General features: G+C 35.0%; 1 protein-coding gene across 1 annotated transcript; it reads right to left on the reverse strand.

Moving 5' to 3' along the window:
* Positions 1-251: 251 nt before the first annotated feature.
* LOC138336471 (laminin subunit beta-1-like) lies at positions 252-11,645 on the reverse strand. Its single transcript, XM_069285972.1, has 10 exons — positions 11,561-11,645; positions 10,774-10,833; positions 9,677-9,912; positions 8,765-8,947; positions 8,356-8,532; positions 7,724-7,899; positions 6,631-6,772; positions 5,222-5,398; positions 4,208-4,364; positions 252-3,452 (listed from the first exon to the last, which is right to left on the reverse strand). Exons 1-10 carry the CDS (start codon positions 11,643-11,645, stop codon positions 3,313-3,315), a joined length of 1,533 nt encoding a protein of 510 aa, XP_069142073.1. The 3' UTR covers positions 252-3,312.
* Positions 11,646-13,472: the final 1,827 nt, after the last annotated feature.

Consider the following 13,472-nt stretch of genomic DNA (forward strand, 5'->3'; position numbering starts at 1 on the left):
AAATAGCGACAACAATGCTCATTGCTATGATTGTGAAAATTTGATCTGCAAAATAATGAGAAACGGTTAAATGATGATACTTCCCTTAAATCCATATCAGGAACATTTAAATCGCTAACATAGGATTTTCCAAATTTTTAGATCAAATCGCGAAAATTTTGGTCAGCGAAAATAACCAGCTATATGGTATCCAATGCTTAGTGTGTCCAGAGGATCAAACATCACAAACAGAAAATAAACAACAAACCACATTGTATGATAAGTCATAGCTGGTATTTTAATACAACTGAATTCACATGATGGGGATGATTAAACACAGGTAATATTGACATATAGACCAGACATGTATAAATATATTACCATAGGTACTGGAGGGTCTGTCATCCGTATACAAGGACTCCCTAGGGTCCCCTACACACACTAGGACCTCCAATACCACACTGGTAATTCTTTAGACACACATTATAGTATCAATTTTATAATATTCTTTGGTACACATCAATCACCAGTTTTCTTGTATTTTTTTTATTTATTTCAATTTGGTATAAAAAAAAAATCACCAGTTTTCATGTAAACAATTTTAACAGTTAAAAGTTTTAAATTTAAAGCTTTGAGGTAAAAAAAAAAGAAGAAAATTGATAATGTGATAAAAGAAACTGCTTTACTTTCCATCACATAAAACAAATAGACACAGCACAGCTATGATCATTAATTTGAGCATCAGCGCCCCACTATAAATGGGTATATGGATTTCTATGTATCAGTATTGTAGGTTTTAGGGAAGGGGTCAATGTAACAGACAGATGAGACATTAAATGTGTTGACTGGCAAATCTACAATTAAAGATCAAAGTGAGATTAACACCGGTATCATTCTGAATTTTAAAACAGAGTGAATGGTCTCGAGAAAGGACAAAGATTAATTCATTGTTTAGAGAGAGTTGAACATTGGCATTATATTATGCAGACAGATCTAGAATAAATACTACACGTAATTATACACTTAATATTGGTAGGAAATGAGTACAAATAACTTGTTTTACAAAAGAGACACTAAAATATTTGGTGGGCAATGATAACTTGGCGAAATCAAAAGAATCAAAACACCTTTTTTTTCCTGACAGATAATCAAACATTTGAAACCAGTTTAAAAATACAGATGTATCAAAATTGTTCATATAAAAATGAATTATCATTTTACTACAACAAAAGAACATTAGCACCATTGTATTTGAAGAGATTGACATTTTCATCTATTGTACTTGTGTTACATCAATGTAATGTGTTATGCCCATCAGATTATGAATTACTGGTACATGCTATTTGTACAACCTTATCAAGAGCAACAATAATTCAATTTAAAGACATCATTTTCTGTCTTGAAGATCTTGAGTCTTGAAGCTAAAATAAGAATGGTATTACCATCGCTAAAGTTAAATTTTGTTCGTTTAATAAAATATAACGAAAAATTATATACACTTATTCATAATTTAATTGCCGCGCCGAAATATTTGTTTTTTCAGCAAGGTGCTTTAAACACAGGACTGACAGACACACACATGTACTATGGAAGATGAGCTAGAATTTGTCTGATAAATAGAAAAGAATAAAAAAAATTTAAAAAAACCCACTGACATTATGAGAGGATGAATTGTTCTTGATAATACATTGGATTTGTCTTAACCTTTTGATTTATAATAATTACTTTTTACACACAATGTCCTAGGTATAAGAGGGATACATACATACTTAATTATGAGATACGTGAGCTAAATGAACACAGCAGAAATAACATACAATACAAAACGATGATTATATATATATAAAAATTGATGACTTTAAAAATGGTAATAAAAATTGTCATAAGTATATACACTAAACTGATAATCATACATATTAATTACACAGCCCCATGAGATATAATATCATTCACTGGCCACTACGATAATGTAGTGCTACGTCATACCCGGGGTACAAGGGGAGGCATCAGAGGTCGAGGTGACCTTGACAATCACCGATTACTAAGGTATGGAGTATAGAATGATCATATAGGTTACAGCAGCACAGTCATGACCCGAGATAAGGTATGACTACAGGTCATGTAACTAGGTCGACATGTCCCGTTTTTAACCTTTCTAATATAAAGGTATAGTTATACCTGTAGCATGGTTACAGTGTTATTGTTATATCATATCCATCTAGAGTCCCTGATGTCACAAGTGTTTGTATTTAGGTCGCTCCATCATAACAGCAAATGGTATATATAGGTCACTGTAATCCTGCCATGACCCACATACTTTATATAACTATAGATTCTAAATCTAGGTCGCTGCTTCGCCAACATGACCCATATACTGGATAGTACTATAAATTCTGAATCTAGGTCGCTGCTTCCCCGACATCACCTATATACTGGATAGTACTATATATTCTGAATCTAGGTCATTGCTTCCCTGACATGACCTATATGCTGAATATGACTATAGATTATGTATCTAGGTTACTGTTTCCCTGTTGAAACCCCTTATACAAGACTTTATAACTCCTCAGTAATATAGGTCACAGTACCATTGGTGTAACCCGTTGAACAGGATATTCACTAGGATTTTCTTAAAATATACAACATACATGCATTGATGAAACTTTTCATACAAATCGTGACATTCATAAATATTTTGTCAATAATTTGAACTACAAATGCACATATTTGTAAATAACCACTAAAATGCGCCGTAGGAAAAACATCCTTGATCATACGAACCAGTAAATGTAAAACTTCCCCAGAAATAAAAAAAAATTACCCGAACAAAGGATGATAAAACAAACCAATGTGTAAAGTGATAGCTTTCATGATCGAAATGTTGTTCTCTTTCGCAAGACATTGATACTCTGTATCACAGCAAAATCTAAACGATGAATTTTTTAAAAATTTGTGCACATAGCGGAACTTGACATTCAATATCAGGGGAGTGCTGCGCTTTACTGCAGCTAAAATAACTGTCGTTAAAAATATTGTTCAACAAAATGATGAAATAAATAATATTCTCATCACAACAGGTTCTCCTCTACAAAAAACTGCGCTAAACACATATATATATAAAATTAAAAGATCCGCGACATTCTCACAACATAACATAATTATAAACAACCAGAGTCTGTCGTGAACAATCATCGTAGACTGGGGGACAGAAGAAAGACGGGATAAACAGGGGGAGTACCATGGCACAATACGAACCTACAACTCCTCACATGCAATTGAAGGTATAGGCTTAATAATACAGCATTCACATATCGCTAGGGAGAAGACACATCACTAAGTTTTACACTTGAAATAACTATCAGACTTGTCCCGTATTGCTTGTAGATATTCATCCATTCGAATATTCAACACTTCAATGTCTGTAGAAAGTTTCTCTAATCTTTTCTTGTTTGTGTTAAAGTTGCTATTCATTTCTGAAAATCAAAGAAGAAATTATAAATCAAATGTTCAAGGGAAATAAATAAGATATTTATATATCAAACATTCAAAAATTTCCATCACTATTAAACCTATTAATAGGTGAGGTTTATAACTAGAACTGTCGCCAGAGTGAATTACTAATACCCCCCAGCTGCACAAATTTAGTAATAACTCCATCAATAGGGGATATTACAGAGCCCTATATAATTTACTCAACTCCCCTTTATGTCACGGTTCTCTGTACCAAATTTTATCAAAATCTTTCAAATCCTTTAGGAGGAATTTGCCGGACAGACAGACAACCCTATTCTAGTATACCCCACTTATCTTTGTTGAAGGGAGTATAATTATGTATTTTTGGATACTCATCCGCAAAATTTGATAACACATAAAAATAAGTTGGTGAGTTTGTAGTAAAATACCGAGCCATATTTACAAGTTTTTACGGTAATTATACCTGTACAGTATGTAACTAAATCGAAAATTACACTGACCACAGCAATTCAGTGTTTTTGTTATCATGGCAACTAAATTTAGTGTTTTATGTCTAACAATTTGTTCATGGCTATCAAATTTCACATTTCATATCTGTATGACTACTGCACTCTGTTAAGATAAATTTTCACAGCGATGAATTTCCGCAATTTACAATTGACCTTGAAATATGCTAAATTTAATCGTAAGTGTAAAATTGATTTATCAAATGTATTTTGCCCTCGACATGCTATCGATATTTTGTATCCCCTACCTCTGAGTTTGCTGAGTTTAGTTGTTGTGTCCCCTGCCAGTCTGTCAGCTTTATCCTTGAGCTTCTGAGCCCGCTGTTGGGCTACGGACGTCAGGTTGTACTTGGTGTTGAGTTCGTTGGCTGTGGCAGAGTATTTGTTGGCTAGCTCATCAGCTTTCTGTAATCATACATGGAGAAAAGATAATTACATCACACTCTATTACTATATACACCCACATAAAACCTTGGCAGTTCAAATAAGGAATCTTCTATAACTTCTTTGAAAGAGCATCTGCTAATAATATACACACATCTATTGGATGATTTTACATCTATTTCTTTTATGGACACTATGGGATAAGGAAGGAATTCTAACTGTGTGGACAAAAAAATTGTCAAATTTTCGAGGCGATCTGCCCCTTTATCAAAACATACAAAACGAACCCGATTACATGAAAGGATATGAACAGAAATGCGGGACAAAGTAGACAAATATTTAACAATACAGCACAGTGGAGATGGACACTATTCATAGATCTGATGACAAATTATACAAAAGTAATCGAAAGAAAATCAAACAACAGACAGAATCTATTTAAAGATCTTATGACAAATCATTTAAGTGTTGAACATCTTTCAGTTGAATTAATCATTTGTTATCGTCATGGATGGAACAACCATTTGAACAGCCGTTTTCCGTGATCGCTGGCACGACAATTGTGAGGTCACAATGATAATGATGTCATAATAAATGTTTGAAGTTAATAGACTATATGAATGCAAACTGTGTTTGGTAAGGTAACATAGTGGGACCGCAGTGAAAATGTAAATATACAGGAGTAATAATAATCAAACAACAGACAAAATTGACCATTTGATAGGAATTGAAAACCCGGGTATGGATACCATGTAAATATTTAACTGGAATAGCATCTATTTTTAATCAATAATATCCCGCTTCATTAAGTCTACATGTATCCATCGTACACATTTCATCAAATATGGTTACTAAAAGTGGACAGGATTAGCACTTACCATTTCGGCAGTAGTGGCGAGGGTAGAGGCATCGCGAGCAGCCTCTTCAGCTGTGATCACCTTTCGGTCGTTACCGATGTATTTGTTACTGAGTGTGATGAGCCTGATACGAAGCTCCTCCAGAACCCGTAGAGACTTGTTGGACTTCTCTGCTGCAGCAGCTGTTTCTGACTCAATCTAGAATTCAGTGATTTCAACATTTTTAAAACATCAAAATCATGCTTCCCTAACACAATTTAGGGTTTAATTTACTTGAGATGTTATTCTGTATTTTAGTTCAGGCTCTGATTTCTCAAAACAAACTTAAAGTGAACAGTCGGGCAAGGATGGCTAAAGTCGGTAAAAATGGTGTGAATGTATCCAGTATAATTTCTTATGAAATGGAAAAATAAAATCTCTCGTTAAAATCTGTCTTCGTACGAAGAAATCAATTTAAAGTATGGAAATTCTAAAACGTCCTCCCGGCTCACTATGTCCGTGGTTACATTTCCACGCAGCCTCGCTTTCAATGATTTCAACTTTTCTTTACTTTAATGGTCAGAACTGGGAAACTAAGCAGAACTTGACCGTCGTATTAATGTGTGAGAACTTTTGGAAGGCCAATGAACGCATTTAGACTGGTTTTCTTTAACCGACTATTCACTTTAAGTCAAAAACTGACTTAAGTCATAATTATTCATATAAGTTAAAGAAGGAGACAAACTTTTGACCTAAGTCTGTATTTCTATTTTGAGAAATCAGCACTAGATCTTATTTAAAATTTTGAATGCCAAGTTGAGTAGAATTTACTGTTCGTTTTAAAGAATTTTCCTAAATTGTTTTCCTAATGTTTCTCATCTGTTATGATGAAAACCACTCAGCTATTATTTAACGTTCAGGTTGGAAAGTATGGTTTGTGTAATGATGTTACACAACCAGTGAAGATTATGTGTGATTGTCTGATGAAGGTATACACAAGGTACCACTTGTCGAAACGTCACTGTCTGTATAACAGTATCATTACATAAAAACACTCAATCGAATTAAAATTAGACTTGAAATTCCTTTAGATACAAGATCTAACAATGCCCTGTTTGGGGTTACCTCAGCATGAACCCTGGCCTAGAATCAGAACATCTCAGGCCATACTGTACGTAGCTAGTAGCCGTTTATACTACCAAGAGAATCAACAACACCAAAGATTTCGTAGGCGATACACTGTTTGGGCTAACCGTAGGGGTCATGCTGAGATAGCCCTGAACAGTGCATTGTTAGATCTTGTATTGGAGCATAACATAGAGCATTGTAGTGGAGCAGACTTACAAGTCTAATGTTTATTGGATGAAAAAACACTCAGCTATCAATTAAAATCTGAGGTAATTTCTACACATCAGCCTCTGACCATGCTGACTAAATTTATCCCTGTTTACCTGTGTTAGATCTCTCTCAGCATCCGAGATGTCGCTGTCAGCCTGGTTAATGGCACGATCTGCAGCCTCCTGGGCACTAGTAGCACTCTGTAGGTTGTTCAGTACATCTTCTGCCTTGCCAAGTATGGAGTTGGCATCAGCCCTAAGGACAAGTAAAATAGAAATGATCCATGAATATTCTAAACAATTGATCAATTTTCCTGCTTTTCCATCAGATCTTTTTGGAAAAACCTGGTCAGATTTTAACATCTGTTATAAATGGTACTAAAAATGTTTGCTTGGCATTAATGCCAACATCCACCATATATGAAAGTTGGAAGGGGACACAACAGGATTGACATATAGGTTTACACAATTCCTATTCCTCGCACTATTTCATGGCATGATGAATGTATTGATTGCTTTATATTACTGGATCAAGCTTTATATAATAATTAAATGTCTGAGTGATTTAAAAAGATATTGGAAACATTTAGAGCTGTCATTCTCATAAATTTCAAGTATCAATATATTGAAAGGAAAATATCATGATGTATCGATATATATATTGAAACAATGGTGTTGTCAAGAAAAGGATGAAATCTGGAACAGTGGTTTTGTGTATTACATAATCGGTTTATGAACAAAAACAATGCCTGTCACTCAGGAACTATTGCTGAGTATTTCATATATCATTTGTGGTAATTGAGAAAAATTCATTGTCAGAGTTAAAAAACACAGTTGGTTTACTGTAAAAAATAACATATAATTCGTTAGCATTTGAAATTCCAATTTACTAGGTCATAGGCAGGTCATCAAGTACAATTTCGGTCATTGTATCTATTTCGGAAAATAGAAATCAATATGGTATTGGAAAATGAGAATCGTCAATACATAGATATCGTCTGTAACAATGACAGCTCCAGAAACATTTGCTTTTACATTGACACATTAAAAATAGCGAGAAAGACCAAATACAAACATCAGGAAATCAGAATAAAATGGGACAAAATTGAAGGGCACAGAACAGACACTACAAGCCTGTCCAATTTCATGATCCGAAAATGAAAATATCTTAAAACTTCATTTTTATTTTATTTAAACTGAAACTTACTCTGCCATTTCAGCCTGATTTTTGAGTTTCTGAGCCTTGTTCAGGTCGTCACTAGTGGCATCAAGGATGACATCTATATTTTGTAGTCCCTGGATGGTTTTGTTGATTTCATCAGCCAGAGCCTGGATCTGTTCTGGATTCAGGGAGATACTCATGGCCAGTACTTCCTCAGCAATCTATGGCAAATATTCAAGTGTTCATTTAATTGCTGTGTAACCATAACAACATGCATGTGCTACTCGTACTGCTTTTCACAATAATAGTTTTCTGATCTTAGGTTTTGATCTTGATATCAGTACAGTAGTTTATGGATAAAATGCTACTGTAAACCAATCTATATTTGATACATATTTATAATCTTCAACAAAAGGTATGGTATTAAATTGTACTATCAATGATGTGTAGTACATATTAATATGCAATCTATAATTGCTTGAGGTATTTATGAATTGGGTTATGGTAGAATCAAAGATTTCTAAGATATAGGTTGACTGTCACTGATTGGTTTTAGCGTAAAATCAATTGTTAAGCAGAAAACATTTCAGAATTGAGCTTGAGGACACAGTGCCATTTGGATTTGTTCAGATTATGATCCACTTGAAGGTGAAATCTGTGAATAAAGACCCACTTACCTGTCTGATTTGTTCCGGAGTACCAGTCGAGGGTGATAAAAAGTCGGCCACTTGATTAAGGAGCGTCTCTAACATCAGACGTGCTGACTCGGTCTCGTTCTTGGCACGGAGAGCAGCGTTGTAGGCCATTGTCGCCTCGTTCTTAGCTTCCTCAGCTCCACGCTGTACAGTGTTAATCTGTAGTGTATGTAGGGAAAGTATAGTTATGTTCACATTGAGCCATGGCTTATTATCCTAAGAAATCAAGGAAACATATTTGAAAATTTATTTTACAAACTGAACGTAAATGTAACAGATACACATATATATGTATAATGTTAGCTTATTCCACTCCACACTTGTACTGTGGATTATTTTTTGAAATTATTTTTGCATTATATACTACATGCTTAACATAATGTTAGCTTACACTACTCAGGAGGTTGTTAGCGTCTTCTTCTTTCATGGCTAGCAGACTCTCAGCGTCCTTGGCCAGTTTGATGGCATCCTCGGCCTTAGTTACAGCCCCATCGTCACATCCTACACCACCACATTTATCACAACCACCTCCACCACAGATATCGTCACAGGGATCTCCGCGGCCGTCACAAACCTACAACAGTACCGAATATCGTTACAAATTGTTATGGTTTGTATGGCCTTATCGCTAATGAATTGACATCATTTTTACATATCACAATGACAGTGGATTAATATCCACTTACTGGTACATTAAATAAAATTTATGATTTTTGATCTACAATGTATTACTATGCTTATGCTTCTTATTAATTCAAAATATTTTATGAAAAATTTAAAGAACACTTTTTCTGAGACATTTCTGCAACAGATTTATCATTCTTTTACATTGTTAGGAATATACATCCCCAGTACATGCACCTAGTCTTCACCATCCATGATACTCCAGGGGTTACTATCACTGACGTTATATCCACCCAATTACAGGCCTGCAGAGACTTCCTTTCAAGATTACAGAGAGAGTAACACCCAACTTTAAAGCAACACAATCAACTAGCTGACTGTACTGTTGTACAATTCCTTCGATGTGCCTTCAGTTCTACTACGAGATAGACCAGGGGTGGACATGACGCTGCTGGAGTATCGGGGATGAGTCCACACAAGTCTAAAACTTCAATACTTTGTTTTATCCGAGGTGCTTCATTGGTACAAACAGACGTTTTACTATTTATTCAAGTATGCTTAACCTGAATACTCAGATCATTAGAAGATTTACCATGGGCTCACATGAGTTTTGACTTGTGTATTTCCAATTTTGAATGAAGGATTAAATGTCCCACCCCTCATAGCACATTAAACTCACCATTTCATTGATATCGGCTATCCTGTTAGACAAACCACTGACAGAGGCATCAAGGCTAGCCAGGTTGTTCCTGTTTTCCTCGATCTGGTTATCAAACCTGTCCTGTCCGTCGGCCAGCAGCTGTTCCGTCTCCTGGCGGATACGTTCAGATTCCCTCATGGTGTTTTCGGTGCTATCAATTTTGGCCTGTGCCATCTGTGAGCGTTGTTGAGCTTCTTTTGTGATGTTAAAGGCACCTGAAAAAAACCCAAGAATTACATGTTAAGTATCGTCCTTACTGCATTCTCGATTTATTACATAACTATAATGGAATTTTTTAAAACATATGAAAGTAAAACATCTGAATCCCACACCCTGAAATGAATACTGTAACAATTAGGTGTGTTGAGGTGATAATAATTGCCTTTATCTATATTCAAAGATTGTTTAGGATTAGACTTATACTTTTTGAGAAAAAGAGCAAAGTATAGTTTAGCATCACTTAGTTTAACAGCCCCTGCATCCCTGGGCCTGAAATGAATCCTGCAATAATTAGGTGTGTTGAGGTGATGATGATGTCATTCAGCTATATCTAAAGTTTGATGAGGATTGGATTTATAGTTTTTTAAAAACAGAGCTAAACACAAAACTTTAAAATGAAATGTTTACGACAACGCCGCTGCCGGAAAAGTAACAACGTAGTATCGCCTTTGCGAATTATTGTCACAGGTGATACAAAAATCAATGTGACTTTTAATCAGAAAATACTAGATGCTTATATTTTATATAGATTATGATTTTTTTTTTCATTTTTCTATTTTAGTGCTAGTCTATTCATATTCTATATAAAACTGTTTGTATTCTCTACACAACATAAGTATATGGTACAAACCTATTACATGTATTAGTAATGCACAAATTAATCACTGCAATAAGCATTTTCAAATCAATTTTGTACTAAAATTCGGTTTGCACCAAAATGTGTAATATTTACAGTATATCTTCACTAAATGTTGCATTATGCCAATTAACTGAAATTCCATAAAAGACAAACATGTGTTTTAGATATCACATCTCAACTGTAACAGTCACTGATTGTTCTATCACTGAGTACTAACCTTCCACATCCTTGGCACGGATGGCCGAGGCACCGGGAGGGCCGAGGCGTTTTTGACGAGCTGGGTCATGCCTTTAACTTGAGGTCATTGTACGCGTGTCTGAAAAAGTGCCGGATGTTTATTGTTGCCCAGTCGGATATTGTCCTGTTTCCTGTTGTCCAGGCCTTGTTGGTTAGTGGTTCTGTTTCTGTCCAATCTGTCCATGCTTCATGTGTTTAGTCTTTTGTCTACAATGTGTAATAGTATACACTATCTGAATATGAATACCTTTTACTCCCAACAGAGGCCCCTTGGGCTTTTGTCACTTGGTTCTAAATTAAATATATTTACGGTTAATAAAACACGGGGCGTATGACAAATATGTTACGTACAAATTCATGGGTTTAACATAGTTAATTTTTCATTACCCGTCTCGAAGTTCTACTAGATGATTGTCTGCATTTTTCGGTGTATTATAATAACTTTGCTTTGATTATCTGAGTGATTCTTGTTGGTCCTCAGGAGGAGTGTTTATAATCTTTTCCTTACTGTACTTACATGGTTTTTTTATCTCCTTTTTTTGACCTTGTTCTTAGCACAGTGTTGTTGCTAATTTAATTTGATTATCTCGTTGCCTATAATTGCGTACACGTTTTACTGTTAAGATCTTCCTTTTATTACCATCAATGGGCTGACTGGTGTTGTTAGTTCATAACTATCTGGGTATCAATTTAAACGATGCAGGCTAGGTGAGTTAACAATTTGTTTATTTGTCAAACGTTCTGGTTATTGTTAAACTCTTGTTTACGCATTCTGTTTGGCGTGGACCACGAGTAACTGATATTATCCAGGATACTAAGTTCTTTATTTCTCCGGTTGTCGTGGTCTCTCATTTTGTCAACGGTCACATCAAAAATCAAGATATTAAGCGCAGTTGATACGTCCTTGCTATGCGCTGAATGATCTGATATGAAATATGCATAGAAAACTTGTAATATAGCTTTGATCTATCAGCTTTTCAATCCAATGCCCAAATTATTTTCACCAAATTATTATGTACACTTTTGCATACGTTTTTTATCAGATAATTAGTTTATTCATGTGGAAGAAATGTTTTTTGATAAATAAACAATACATGTTACTTGTTCAAGAGTGCTTGCAATTATAAAAAAGTATATTTCTTCCATCATTTTAAATACTAGTTTGGGAGAGTGGCAACCTTCATAGCGCAGGCCAGGTTGAATTCCCTCTCCAGTCAGAGTGACCTCTTTGGCATACTTTATATACATGAGTTGCTGATAGGAATATCTCAAGATCTTTTCTTTCATAATCAGTAGAACGGCTACGCGTGGCATTGTTTGACTACGATCTGTCGGATATCGTCCTTGTTTTGTGTCCATCTGTCTGAAACAATCCTTGTCGAAGGCCCTCTCAGACCTGTAGTTTTTATCCTTGTAGGCATCATCCAACTAGCTGGGAGGGGTTTTGAGCTGAAAAAATTTAGCATTAAACCTAATTTAAATGTGAAGGGAAAGAGAAGTGATTTTTGTTTTTATTAAGCATTACAGAATACCGTGTCTAAAACCAGTTTTTGTGTAATCTGAATCCTTCAGTATTTTGGCTTAATTATATGGCATTTTTCCTTCTGAATTTAAACTTTTTATTAACTTGATCTTCACCTGTTGTGGATTTTCATGTTGCACCAATTGCAACATTAATATTAAAATCTATTGTTTGACTTAATGTTTTTAGATGCTACAATAAATATATATACCCTAAGTTGTTTGTTACCCAGTTATGGTAGATCACAGATGTCTATTATTTTGAAAACATCCTGTGTCCCATAGGGAGGGTATTATGCATTATATTTCGCGGGTTTTGGAGATTTTGATAAGAATCAGTCATTGTGTGTTTGGATAATCAACTAAACCTCATATCCATCTTAATATACCAACTTGTAATAAGACATTTACCTGTAAAGGTTCGACGGATGATCACTGGGTCCCAGTTGTCGAAAATGCGGTTTTACAAACTTGGTTTTACTGTTGGGTGCAGCAGTATCCTGGCGAGGAGCCTCTGGTCACAGCGTGGTAACATTTTGTTTGCCAGTGATACCTGTCAGGTCACACAACACTGACAAGTGCGGCGGGTTCTACTCACTGTGGTCTTTGTCTGGAGGCCCTGGACCATTCACAATCTCAAGCTGTATATAACAACAAATTTAGTATGGATTAATAATGTGACAATGCTTTCCGAATATCACTTATTTACTCACTCAATGGCGCGGCATGACATTTGACATCAGTTTACTAATTCTAAATGTTGGATCAATATAAGTTCTTCTTTATGATAATTTTTAGGGAACCGTGATTGAGTTCGCCAGATTAACTCTTAACATTTTATTTTAATAAAGTTTTTGGCTAGGGCACTTAGCATCTATTTCTTGAAATACACAGTTTGTATTCACCAATTTTTTTTGTTTTTGGTGACTCTTTCTTCTGTCTTATAAAGACCATTTCCCCCGTGGTCACTTGGAAATCCTTCAAATTCATTATTAATTTGTTTATAATGTACTAATACTTGGGGTACATGATTTATGTAGATAAGTTGGGTTAAGGTTTTGGTCAATAATTTATGTTTGTAGAGTTACTTGATTGGTACAATATACAACGATGTGTATATTAAATAAACTTCATTCAATATAACAAATATTTGATTGT

This window comes from Argopecten irradians, chromosome 12 (assembly GCF_041381155.1).
Source record: "Argopecten irradians isolate NY chromosome 12, Ai_NY, whole genome shotgun sequence".
Taxonomy (NCBI): Eukaryota; Metazoa; Mollusca; class Bivalvia; order Pectinida; family Pectinidae; genus Argopecten; species Argopecten irradians.

Excerpts from the sequence above, each read along its gene's own strand:
- LOC138336471 (XM_069285972.1), bottom strand. The coding sequence starts at position 11,645 with ATGAGAGACCACGACAACCGGAGAAATAAAGAACTTAGTATCCTGGAT. Across the intron at positions 9,913-10,773 it reads CCGTGCCAAGGATGTGGAAG|GTGCCTTTAACATCACAAAA; the intron begins GTTAGTACTCAG and ends GGTTTTTTTCAG. Across the intron at positions 3,453-4,207 it reads TAAACTCAGCAAACTCAGAG|AAATGAATAGCAACTTTAAC; the intron begins GTAGGGGATACA and ends TTTGATTTTCAG.